This window comes from Colias eurytheme, chromosome 11 (genome assembly GCF_061535395.1).
Source record: "Colias eurytheme isolate Ceu_HAF_F1 chromosome 11, ilColEury1 Martin Lab GWU primary, whole genome shotgun sequence".
Classification (NCBI taxonomy): domain Eukaryota; kingdom Metazoa; phylum Arthropoda; class Insecta; order Lepidoptera; family Pieridae; genus Colias; species Colias eurytheme.
Genome location: NC_142990.1, coordinates 7,321,322 through 7,333,073, shown reverse-complemented (window position 1 = coordinate 7,333,073; position 11,752 = coordinate 7,321,322). Strand labels below are relative to the sequence as shown.

Here is an 11,752-nt window from a genome sequence, read left to right as displayed (position 1 = left end):
GAGCTATCTATCACCGAAAGAATTTTTCAAATCTGACCAGTAGTTCCCGAGATTAGCGCGTTCAAACAAACAAAGAAACAAACAAACAAACTCTTCACCTTTATAATATTAGTATAGATTTAATTTTGACGAACATGATACAAGGGTAATTGATAAAATAATAAACATTTTTCAAATGTGAAACCAAAAACTTTTGTATTAATTAATAATAAATATCCTAAGCTAAAAACAAATATGAATTTCTATTTCTAAGGCCGCGTTACCGTCTGCAAGAAAACTTCCGCGAGAAATGTAAGACAGTCTGCAATGACAGCAACTTGCAAGTCTACTTGCAGGTGGAAACGCAGAATTGCAAGACTTGCAAGCTACTGTCAGACAGACTGTTGGACATTTCTTGCGGAAGTTTTCTTGCAGATGGACAGGCGGCCTTATAAACATAAAATTGTCAAAAGCATTTATTAAATATGGAAACACTTTTTTATACTTCAAATCATCTTGAATGTTGAAATTCGAACACTAATTTTTCTTTTAATCTGTGACAAAGCAGGCGTGTGGCCGCTGCTCGTGCCCGGTCTCGGTTATACATACTTTTTATAGCGAAATAATTATTAGAAATGAATAATTCTTCTGAAGTTCACCAAGAAACCTTAGGAATTGTATTCCAATACCTATTAAACATAGACAAAGCACTAGCGCAAAATTTCCAAAAGAAGACTAAAGCGGTAAGTTAACCATGTACCAAACCACGTGTGTTTCGAATATAATGATGGCCACGCGTGTTATTTTTTTTTTATCTTAGCATAACTTTGTGAAATTAATATTATGTCTTTCTTTCTTTTAAATTCGTCGATCTAAAACTTTAATTTCTACCTTTTTGAAAATAAATCTATATTTTTATTAACTTTGTACTATTCATCTTTCATGTCCCAATTTATATTTTTAAGTTGATTAATATAATAATTTATATTTAAAATTATGTATACATTAAATTAAGTATAAAGTGATGTTGGTTTTAGAAATCTATTCCAAGTTCACCATCACTTCTAGACATCATCTCCGAGTATATAAAACTGAAAAAAAATACCACGCCGGCTAAGCAGGCTAAAAAGGCAGAGAGGTTTGTATACATTTTTAAGAATTAACAAAATATTTCAGAGCATGCTTATTCTTATAACCTTATAGTTTATATTGTTTATATCTTATTAAATGTATCTTACTAATATTATAAAGAGGAAAGGTTTGTATGTATGTATGAATGTATGGTTTTCACGCCTAAACTACTGGACCGATTTTGATGAAATTTGGCACAGATAATCTTTAGACCCTGAGAAAGAACATAGACTACCTTTTATTGCGAAATTTGTACCACGGGCGAAGCCGGGGCGGACCGCTAGTTATTAATAATTTATACTTTAAAGCGTTTAAATAATTTCTACTATCTCATTATAGTATAGCAATAATAAAAAGTAATTAAGTCATTTAAGTAACTCTGCATCTGCTACGGCAAAAAAATGTCCCTCAATCCATCCAGCCATTTATTAACAAAAGGCCAAAATATTAAATACCAATTGTTTCTTTTAGTTGTATGAACTTTATTGTGCATTAAGAAAAGCTATTAATTTGAAATTACATACATATAAAACAGTTTAGTTTTTAATTTATTAATAAATGAGTAAAAGTGTGGACCAAAAGCACAGAATACATAATAGTAGCTAAATGCTACAGAATGGACACTCTCCGTCTCCCGCCAAAATTAAACACTTAGGTACCTCACCCAGCACAATCAGGCTAAATGGTCCATATTTTTCTACAGGGACGATACGCAACGAAGATTGACAACATTAATCAAATTGACAAGTAATTTAATTATTTTAGATTTGTGATTATCGTTTTTCGTAGAAAATGGTTAGATATTGTGCTGTTTACGGATGTATTTCATCAGAAAAACACGAATTTTTTTACGCTAGTCAAAAATGTGCCAACCATAAAGCGTTAACACACATATTTGCAGTCTCTACAGTGTGACTGTCAAAACAATAATTTTGTATGGAGTGTCCGGGGTGTGCCAAAAGTTAATTCCTGAAATGGTTGGGGTTTATTTTTGGGTTTTATTCACATTTGACATGTATACTTTTTAATTAAATTTTTTTGTCATATCAAAATATTATGGATATTAAATTCTTGATATTTTTAGTGATCAAATACATTTATATGGTTTTAGTTCTGATGATTCAAGTGATGAAGATGAAGCACCGAAAAAGAGCACCCCACAGGTCAATGGAAAATTACCATCAAAAGTAAGTTACAAAATTGTAACAAAGCAACACTTATAAAATTCAAACAAATACTTAAAATGATGTAAATTAAAGTAATTGATGCACTATGATAATTCTTTGTTATCGTCACTACCTCTGATTATTAAAAATACTGACCTATTAAAATGTTGTGAAAAAAGTATGATTTTCAAAACATTCATTTTAAATTTATAGGCCACCCCTGCTAATGCTAAGAAAGGAACCAATAAAAAGGAAGAATCCTCTGATGACTCAGATAGCAGTGAGGATAATGCTACAACACAACCCAAGAAGCAACCTGTTAAACCACAAATTAATAATACACCAAAACCAGTAAAAAAACAAGAATCCTCTGACAGTTCAGATTCTGAAGATGAAAAAACAAAGCCACCACAGAAAAATATTCAAACAAAAACACCAGTATTAAAAACAAAAGATTCATCATCTGATGATGATTCTAGTGATGATGATAAGCCCAAAGCTGTGCAGAAGCAAACACCAAAACCTGTTCAAAATAAACCAGTTTCAACCCCTGCTAAGCCAAAAACAGCAAAGTCATCTTCAGACAGCGATGATAGTAGCGAAGATGAAAAACCTAAGGCAGCTCAAAAGCAAGCTCCAAAAATCCCTCCAGCTAAACCCAACAAAGCGAACGCTGCTAAATCTTCTTCAGATGACAGCGACAGCAGTGATGATGATAAGGCTAAAGCTATTCAAAAGCAAACACCCAAGCCTACACCAGCAAAACCTTCTGCAACACCAGCTAAATCAAATGCTAAGAAATCATCATCTGAAGATAGTGATGATAGTAGTGAAGATGAAAAGCCTAAAGTACCACCCAAACAAACACCAAAAGCTACACCAGCTAAGCCTGCACCTAAACCACAGGCAAAAGCTGCAGCTAAACAATCATCTTCAGATGACAGTGATAGCAGTGAAGATGAAAAACCAGCACAGAAAAAGGCAAAACCAACACCTGCTACCACACCTGCGAAACCAGCAGCAAAGAAGTCTTCTTCAGAAGACAGTGATGACAGCAGTGATGACGATAAGCCTAAAACAGTTCAAAAACAAGCACCCAAACCCACTCCTGCTAAACCTGCCCCTAACACAACTAAATCTAAAGCCAAGGAATCATCATCTGATGACAGTGATGATAGTAGTGATGATGATAAGAAAACTTCTCAGAAACAGCCAGCTAAGGCAGCTCCGACACCAGCCAAGAAAAATGCAACACCTGCAAAACCAAAAGATAAAGAATCATCTTCAGATTCCGACAGCAGTGAAGATGAAAAGCCAAAGCCAGCTCAAAAGCAAGCTGTGAAATCAACACCAGCAAAGCAGAAGGCAAAAGAATCATCTGATGATAGTGATGACAGTGATGATGAGAAGCCTAAACCTGCAGCTCAATCCAAACCAGCTGCAACACCAGCTAAAGGAAAGCCTTCAAAATCATCGTCTGATGACAGTGATGATAGTAGTGACGACGATAAGCCTAAGGCTGCTAAAATGCCAAAGCTCACGGCTACCCCTGCAAAGTCTATAAGCACACCAGCTAAGAAACAGGATGCTTCATCATCTTCAGATGATAGTGATGACGACAAGCCTTCCACAAAAGCAAACAATGAATCGCAGGTAAGCTAAACCTAACCCAAATTTTTCCTAAATCTATATATTATACTATGAAATCTATATAAAATACATATTATGATGCCAAGTTTCATATTAATAAAAACATTACAGTTGTGCTGAGATTACTACTAATTATATGCAACATTTCAGGCTGCTGAGAATGGTTTTAAAAAAGGGAAGAAACGAAAAGCTTCAGATGGAGAAAATGATACTCCAGCAAAAAAACCCTACAGCAATTTTGTTAAGGTATGAAATATGCAATATTTTTTTGTACAAGCCCTTTATAAAACCCATTGTATATGAATAATTAATTTAAATGAATCATAATATATTCTTTAATGTGTTATAATGATGACAATTACTTCTACTAATTAGAAAAATATAGATATATTTTTCAACTGGTACAATAACTTTAAAAAACAATGTTTGAACTTTGTTCTATAAAAATAAAATTAATTTGTTTGAAATATGTAATTTTAGGGTACAGATGTAGTGTCTACGCCCAAAGAGAATGAAAAAAATAATAAACCAGTGCCATTTAGGCGAGTTGTATCAGAAAAAGTAGAAGTGGATCCTAGACTTAAAGACAATTCATTTGAAGCCAAGGTAAATGCCCTAAAATTTAAAGAGCCAAGGCAACTCCATGTATTAAATTTTATTAAGCACATGGCTAACTATTTTGGGCATTTACTTTAAAATTTTTACTGCTATAAATAAAATACATAGGGTTGTCTTGGTTTTAAATATTATCTCTCCACCAGGAGGGAGAAAATGAAGAAGAGAATGGTGAAGATGAATCTGGGAACGGCAATAATGGATGGTCTAACCGGGGTCGCGGTGGTTTTAATCGGGGTTCGTTTAATAATCGCGAGGGTCGAGGGGGATTCAGAGGTCGCGGCGGTTTCAACGATAGAGGAGGGAGAGGGGGTCGTGGAGGGTTCGACAGGGGAGGTCGAGGCGGCGGTGATAGAGGAGGCCGAGGGGGGCACGGCGGCCGGGGCGGCTTTGGAGACAGAGGGGGGAGAGGGGGCCGGGGGGGAGACAGGGGAGGCCGGGGCGGTCGCGGAGATAGGCACTCGTGGGGCGGCGGGGACAGAGGAGGATTTAACAAGAACTTTAATGATAGAAAAAGCTTTGACGGTGGCGAAAACAAACAAAACAAAAAGATTGTTTTCGATTAGGTAAGGAATATTTTTGCTTTACATCATAATTTCTATTAAAAACTGTGCAAGTAAACTTTAACAATAACAAGACAATGATCAGTAATTTATTTATTTATTTATTTATTTCTTTTTAATCATACAGCATTACAATAAGTAACAATTTCTAATATATTAGTACAGAACTAAGAGCCAATTAAGATTACTACTTAGATAAGTTAATTTTTTAAATGACATATTATCAGAAAAGAGTGTATTACATGTTTTGGTGAATTATATAATATCTTAAGAAAGGTTAATGAATAATTAAACAGTTAAATCTGAAATCTCCCTTTGTGTGCGTGTGTGTATGTGTGTGTGAGTGTTAGTGTGATGTGAATGTGTGGTTGTCTGGACTTGCATGTTAGTACTAAAGCCGAATTGTATGTGAATTTTGTTAATTTCTTTTATAAATCTTTGCTTTGATAAAAGGAAAACATCTAGTTCTCTATAGTCTTTATTATATATATGAGAAATTCTACACATAATTCGATTCTTTGCGTAATTACTACTAGAATTAGGAGTGTAAAATAATGATGTGTGACGAGTTCTAAACTGAGGGGTGTTGAAATACACCAGTTCTAGGAGTTCCGAAGAATCAATTCTTCCATTGCATAAAGCATGAAGAAATAATAAGTCATTTTTAATACGTCTAAGTTGTAATGGTTCTAATTTAAAATATAAGCAAACATCCGTATATGTGTTGAAGCAGTGTTTAGCTTTAAAACACAAAAACCTTAAAAACCTTTTTTGGATAGATTCTATTCTATTTACGTGTTTAGCGTAATATGGAGACCAAATATTTGAGGCATAATCGAGTATACTCCTGACAAATGTAGAATACAAAACTTTGATACAACTAATATTTTTGAAACTTTTACATGTGCGTTTGATAAACCCAAGTTGTTTAAGCGCCTTATTCACGACTACGTCCATATGCTGTGTCATACTTAATTTTTGATCGATAATTACACCAAGATCTTTCACCCAGTTGACTTCTTTTATTGGATCGTCGTGGAGTAATTAATTTTTTTTGAAGTGAAACTTCTGTAGGCGCGTTGAGAGAAAAATTTCAAGGTCGCATCATGGCAATATCGCACGTCATGGAATAAGGCGACGATTTTGGTATCTTTGAATCTTGCAATAGAAATTTCACTTCTGAAACGTCTGCTCGATACACGCTTTTTCATAATTTAAACAAGTCATCCCCTTTTTTTGTCAGAATAACAAATGCTCAAAATTATGAACAAAAATTGACATTTTTTTCGATAAAAATATCCTCATCAAAATGTGATTTAATATTTATACATTTATTAATTAAAATTTAAATACATTTTGGTATTTCTTTAATGAATATAAATCCTAGATTATTCATTATGTAAAAATCAAGTTCAAATCCAACAATTTACTTATACATAGTATATTATTATTGTTTCAGAGTGGAGCACGTGGATCGTGGGGTGAGCGTGCAAATATAGATTTGAAACACACACGAGGCAAGTCTTTCAAACATGAAAAGACTAAGAAGAAGCGAGGATCATACCGAGGTGGTGTCATTGATATGGGTGTACATTCTATTAAATTTGAAGATTAGCCATACATAAGTGTTTATCATATTGCTTCGCACTTTCAATATTTAAATTTTCAGTTATTACATGCATTTAATTTTAACATATTTTTCTTTAACATATTTATATAATGATTATATGAGTAATGATTTAGCAGTAGAGGTATGATAATTTTTAGTAGGTATGATTTACCTAATCATATGTCTTTTGACTATCTTTTATCCAAAAGAAAACTGATATAAAATGTTTTATAGGCATAAAAACATAACATATATTTTGTAAATATTTTTTCTAGTGTTAAGCTTTAACCACAAACAGATGTTTGGTTATTTTGTACATAATAAGTGAATATATAATAGTACTCTTACATTTGTGTTATAATTTTAGTTAATATGATGGAATATTAGACGTAAGTACTGTGGCAAGGACCGCCTTTTGTAATACCCCAGCCACACTATGCTACTCGTCCTGCTCATCGCGCTGTCGTTATTCGCCTCGATATTGCCGTCTGGCCACACACTGCTCTACTCGCGCGATTAAACGCGACGCTTTTCATTTCGCACTCGTATTGCCGGTCCTTTGACTCGCGCGCAAAAGCCGACAAAATGGGGAGCAGTGAGCAGGACGATGAGTACGACGAGTGGCATGACGAGTAACGTCGCCACACTATGTCCCTGCCTACTTTCCTCGTTACTTCCCATACCATTCGTCGAGTCGTGTGGCTGCGGCATAAGATTGATGTTTCACATTTTTATTTTAATAAAGAAGTATGAATGCGAAAGGTGTCTATCATTTATTCCCAAAATGTTATTTTAACGCAAATGATACGATCACAACCAATACCTTGGTAGGCAGGGTAGTTATATCCATCTCCATCATGTAATATGTCTTAAAATATAATAATACTAGCTTTCCGCCCGCGTTTTCAGAGAAAAACCCGCATAGTTCCCGATCCCGTGGGATTGCCGGGATAAAACCTATCCTATGTCCAGGGGTAAAAAGTAGCCTATGTCCTTTCTCGGGTATCAAAATATCTCTATACCAAATTTCATGCAAATTGGTTCAGTAGTTAAGGCGTGATTGAGTAACAGACAGACAAAGTTACTTTCGCATTAGTATGGATTAATACCAAAAAACAACCTAATTTCAATCGAAAGGTCACCCGTCAAAATATCAGTTTTTTTTCAAAAACTTGGGGAGCCTTTTGTTCATTGAAATCTCACCTTTCATGTGGTGTAAAAAAAAAACAGTACCATAGGAAATGTTCTCAGGAAATGCATACAAACAGTGTGATAATGAGCTTTTACTAAATCAGGCACACTTCTCGAACTCTATATTTTTTTATTATTATTTATTGAAATTATTCTTAAAAATTATTACAATAACTTAAGTCTAAGTCCCACAAAACTGCACATGCAGTTTGTCTGTGGAGTTCTATGGATTATCTTCTCTTGTATCGGCTTTTCGGTAATATTTCAAAAGAAAAAATGTTGTGTGGTTTTATGAAACCACGGTAAAAGTGAAACTGTTCGAACGGTTCCGAACACTGCTTTGTGTAGCGCATGTCGCGTGTCGTTCGGCTGCCGAGTAGGTATACCTACTCGGCAACCGCGATAAACGCGACATGCGCTACGCGCTACACAGACCAAAAAGTTTAAGACGATGTAATAAAAGTTTCACTTTAAAAAAATTATCTATTCTAAGTATAATATTTTTCAGCATGTTCAAAAGCAAAATGATGTCGATAAAACATTTCAGGTAGTTTGATTTGAATAATTCTCTACATATGTAGAGAATTAAGCAAATTATATTCTCTTTTTTTTTTCGTTACGGAATTTTTACATTCGGTGGCCGCGATCAAAGTCTTAGATAAAAGCTATGCAATAACTTGAAAACAGAAATGATATTCGTTTATTGACACATGCGTCACTGCGTAAACTGGAACACTTGCTGGAACATGACAAACCAAGCAAATCAAACGTCAAAATGATGTCAATTATGTCTAATGTCATAAGTCATTACAAAGTTTTCACAATTCACATTTGGCAGAAAAATAAAAATAAAATACTTGAAATTTAAGATTGAGAATTACTATATGCACACTGTGCGGGCTCTTGAATTTTATTTTATGGTGATTTAATTATGTTACGACTGTTCAGACAAGTATTACGTGTTGACCGAAGAACATATAAAAACTTTGGCCATAAAAGGGAGCCTGAACCACGATTTACAGTAATTTGGCATGGATTTCTAACATTTAGTTTCATTGGATTGGGAGTGGAATGGAAAAGGTGCAAATTCTTGCCTTACCCATATTTTTCATTGATATTATGAAATTATTCTTTGTAGTCTTTGTGGTAGCTGCATAGTCTATTACTTTATAATTATTATGCATGCATATATAACAGATATGGAGCAGTATTATTATTATTTTTATTTTTATTATTTATTAATACTATTTTTTCAGAGTTTTAAAATTCTTTTTTGGGGACGATGATCTACCACATCCTCTTAACTTAGAAGCACAATATGAAAATCCATCAGAAGAATAAAATATATGTAAATAATTATTATGAAATTAGCTATATGTTGAGTAGATATGTCAATATTTAGGAAATATATTAATTTAACTTAATATAACAAATTTTATTTACTATAATATACCTAGTACATATATATACCTTTCAATCCTTCACATTCTCAAATATCTATAATAATTTTTTTATTAGAATCATAAAAGAATATACATATTATATTATGTAACTAGGTAGGGTCATTGCGCTGGTTTTCGTCCAGTTATGGGAGTTGCCAACTTTGTGATGCGAAATAAATATTTTGGAGCACCCTTACTTAAACATATAATATTTTTATTTAGTCCTTATATAGTCTTCTTTAAGATAATATTAAGTGAAAATAAATCATTTTGACGTATCTTTTTATTTAAATTATTTTCTGCAAAAGTAGGGTATATGCTAGTTTTCGTCCTAGTGTAAGCTAGTTTTCGACCACCGTGTAGAAAAAGGAGGGTAGGTCAACTATTAAGTTAAAAACCAATTACAGGTATATATATACTTTTATTTAATCACCATCAATCAATTTCTCACTACCTTACAGGTTTAGTTTTACTAATAATAATCAATATAACTAGTCAACACTGAGATCTATGTGGCACTTGGCAGTCTTTATATGCGTTAGTGATGATTGTTTAATCATTCGTAATAAAGAAAGGAATGCGTTACTTACAATGTAAATGAATAAAGTAATAATTATAGGACTGAGAAATTACATCAAAAAGCAGAAATATTCATTCTAATACTTTGTTTATCAAATGAAACGTACTATATTAAACACAGCCATAATAATACGTTTTAGCTACTAAAATAAACTATACTATACTGAACTGAACTATGAACTACTAACTACTAATACTGAACTATGCATTATTGTCTTACTGATGCCTTTATTAAAGATTCTTCAGTGTATGTAGCGTTGTTTTTCTAGCTTTCTTAGACTCCTTCGAGGCCATCTAAAAACAATAAGATCTTTCTTAGGATACGTTGAGTAAGTAGAATAAAAAAATATTGCATTGGCAAAACAGACCTAGAATAAAAGATGATACTCAAGATTATCATTAATCAAGAAAAATACAGTGTATTATGTCTGACCTACCCCCATTTATGCTACGAATAATTGACTACTTCACATAAGGAGAATGATACATGACTGAATGAATGACAATATTAGGTACCTACAGCACTCTGGCCCTCACCAATTATTTATAAGGAAGATACTGAATAGAAAACTTTTCAATACGTAAAAAAGACGAAAAGTAATGCAAAAGAATAGCTATTTTTAATTTTTGTCCACTCCAATACTCATTCATGGACGAAAACTAAAACGTTTAAAGCTAAATTTAGTTTTCGTCCACTTCTTTAAATATTTTTTTTATTTTGGCAGCACTGACAAAGCAGTGGACGGAAACCAAAAAATCACTAATAGTTGTATACACAGACATAGATATTAGATAGACTACGCAAGTACCGCGATCTGTATGAAAACCAAGCGTGTCATATTTTTTGTACTGACCTTGACGCGTTATGACGTCACGAGCGCTTTTTAGTGATGGTAATTTCATTTTACGCTTAATCGATTAGGAGGCCACTCGCGCGGCGATTCTAGTATCGTCCTATGCCATCGAAGTAAATCGAAAGAAATCAGATCAAACTAGATCTATGTCTAGGTAGTCAAATAAATGAATCGTAATCGATTACTAAATCGATTCAAGACAGAAAAATGATAATTACCATAGACAGAGGAATGATAAAATAAAGTTATAAACCTTTTAATATTCTAACAAGTAAACTAATGTGTTTTAGCTTTTTCTTACATATGCCCATTGTGTTACCATGTACTACGTACTAGAGAGGCCATCGAAAGAAAGTAATGAAACTGTCAATCAATCAATCTTTATGTCCCGTTGCATCGATCCATTTTTCTTTTATGTTCGGGTTACTTGGAAAACTGAAAAAACAGACATAGTCTAAGCAATAAGGAGTTTTCTTAAAAAACTCCCAAGATGACACTTTAACTAATGGCGTCCATGTCATAATATTTATTTTTAGTACCTTTGTATTAAAATACTTAAAAGTTCTAGGTCAAGTCGTATTCTAGACAAAAAAAATCTATGCCTTTTTTTCTGAAAAATTGCTCCTTCAAATTATCATTTTTCTGTTCGATTATAAAATCGATTAGAATCGAGAACTGTTGCATCAAATGAACATCACTAACCACAAAATTGGACAGAAAAATGAGAAGACGCTATTCATTGCTTGTTATCATACGACGCGATCTTTACCGTGCCAAGTAAAAGCCGCAATGTATTCCGAATCATTCCGTATGGTTTGGTATCCATGTTTGTCACGATCGTTTTCCACAGATATTCTTTATTTGATTTTAAAATAAATAGTGCATATTCTGATTAGAAAATTACTTACCGGTGGAAGGATCAAGGAAACATCTCCGATAACTCGGCCACTCACAGCTGTGGAGTTTCTACAGT

At 33.5% G+C, this 11,752-nt stretch overlaps 1 protein-coding gene and 1 long non-coding RNA gene across 3 annotated transcripts; both read left to right on the top strand.

Annotated features, from left to right (window-relative positions):
• The first annotated feature begins 470 nt into the window (after window positions 1–470).
• On the top strand, window positions 471–7,474 carry LOC149904704 (uncharacterized). 2 transcript variants are annotated; one of them, XM_090106859.1, is made up of 7 exons: window positions 471–722; window positions 1,017–1,117; window positions 2,222–2,297; window positions 2,490–3,929; window positions 4,077–4,172; window positions 4,407–4,532; window positions 6,564–7,474. In XM_090106859.1, the coding sequence occupies exons 1-7, from the start codon at window positions 615–617 to the stop codon at window positions 6,717–6,719; spliced, it is 2,103 nt and encodes a 700-aa protein (XP_089962985.1). In that variant the 5' UTR covers window positions 471–614; the 3' UTR covers window positions 6,720–7,474. The 2 variants fall into 2 exon arrangements, with proteins under 2 accessions (XP_089962985.1, XP_089962984.1); XM_090106858.1 differs by lacking the exon at window positions 4,407–4,532 and adding an exon at window positions 4,688–5,107 and having other exon boundaries at window positions 488–722; window positions 6,564–6,701.
• Window positions 7,475–8,689: 1,215 nt separating this feature from the next.
• LOC149904703 (uncharacterized) lies at window positions 8,690–9,337 on the top strand. Its single transcript, XR_016457248.1, has 2 exons — window positions 8,690–8,984; window positions 9,161–9,337. It is a non-coding gene; the product is annotated as an uncharacterized LOC149904703 (long non-coding RNA).
• Window positions 9,338–11,752: the final 2,415 nt, after the last annotated feature.

Bases quoted from the DNA above. Each gene is read 5' to 3' on its own strand.
- LOC149904704 (XM_090106858.1), top strand. From the start codon at position 615: ATGAATAATTCTTCTGAAGTTCACCAAGAAACCTTAGGAATTGTATTC. The intron at 1,118-2,221 runs GTTTGTATACAT...ATATGGTTTTAG, and splicing joins CAGGCTAAAAAGGCAGAGAG to TTCTGATGATTCAAGTGATG. The intron at 2,298-2,489 runs GTAAGTTACAAA...TTAAATTTATAG, and splicing joins ATGGAAAATTACCATCAAAA to GCCACCCCTGCTAATGCTAA.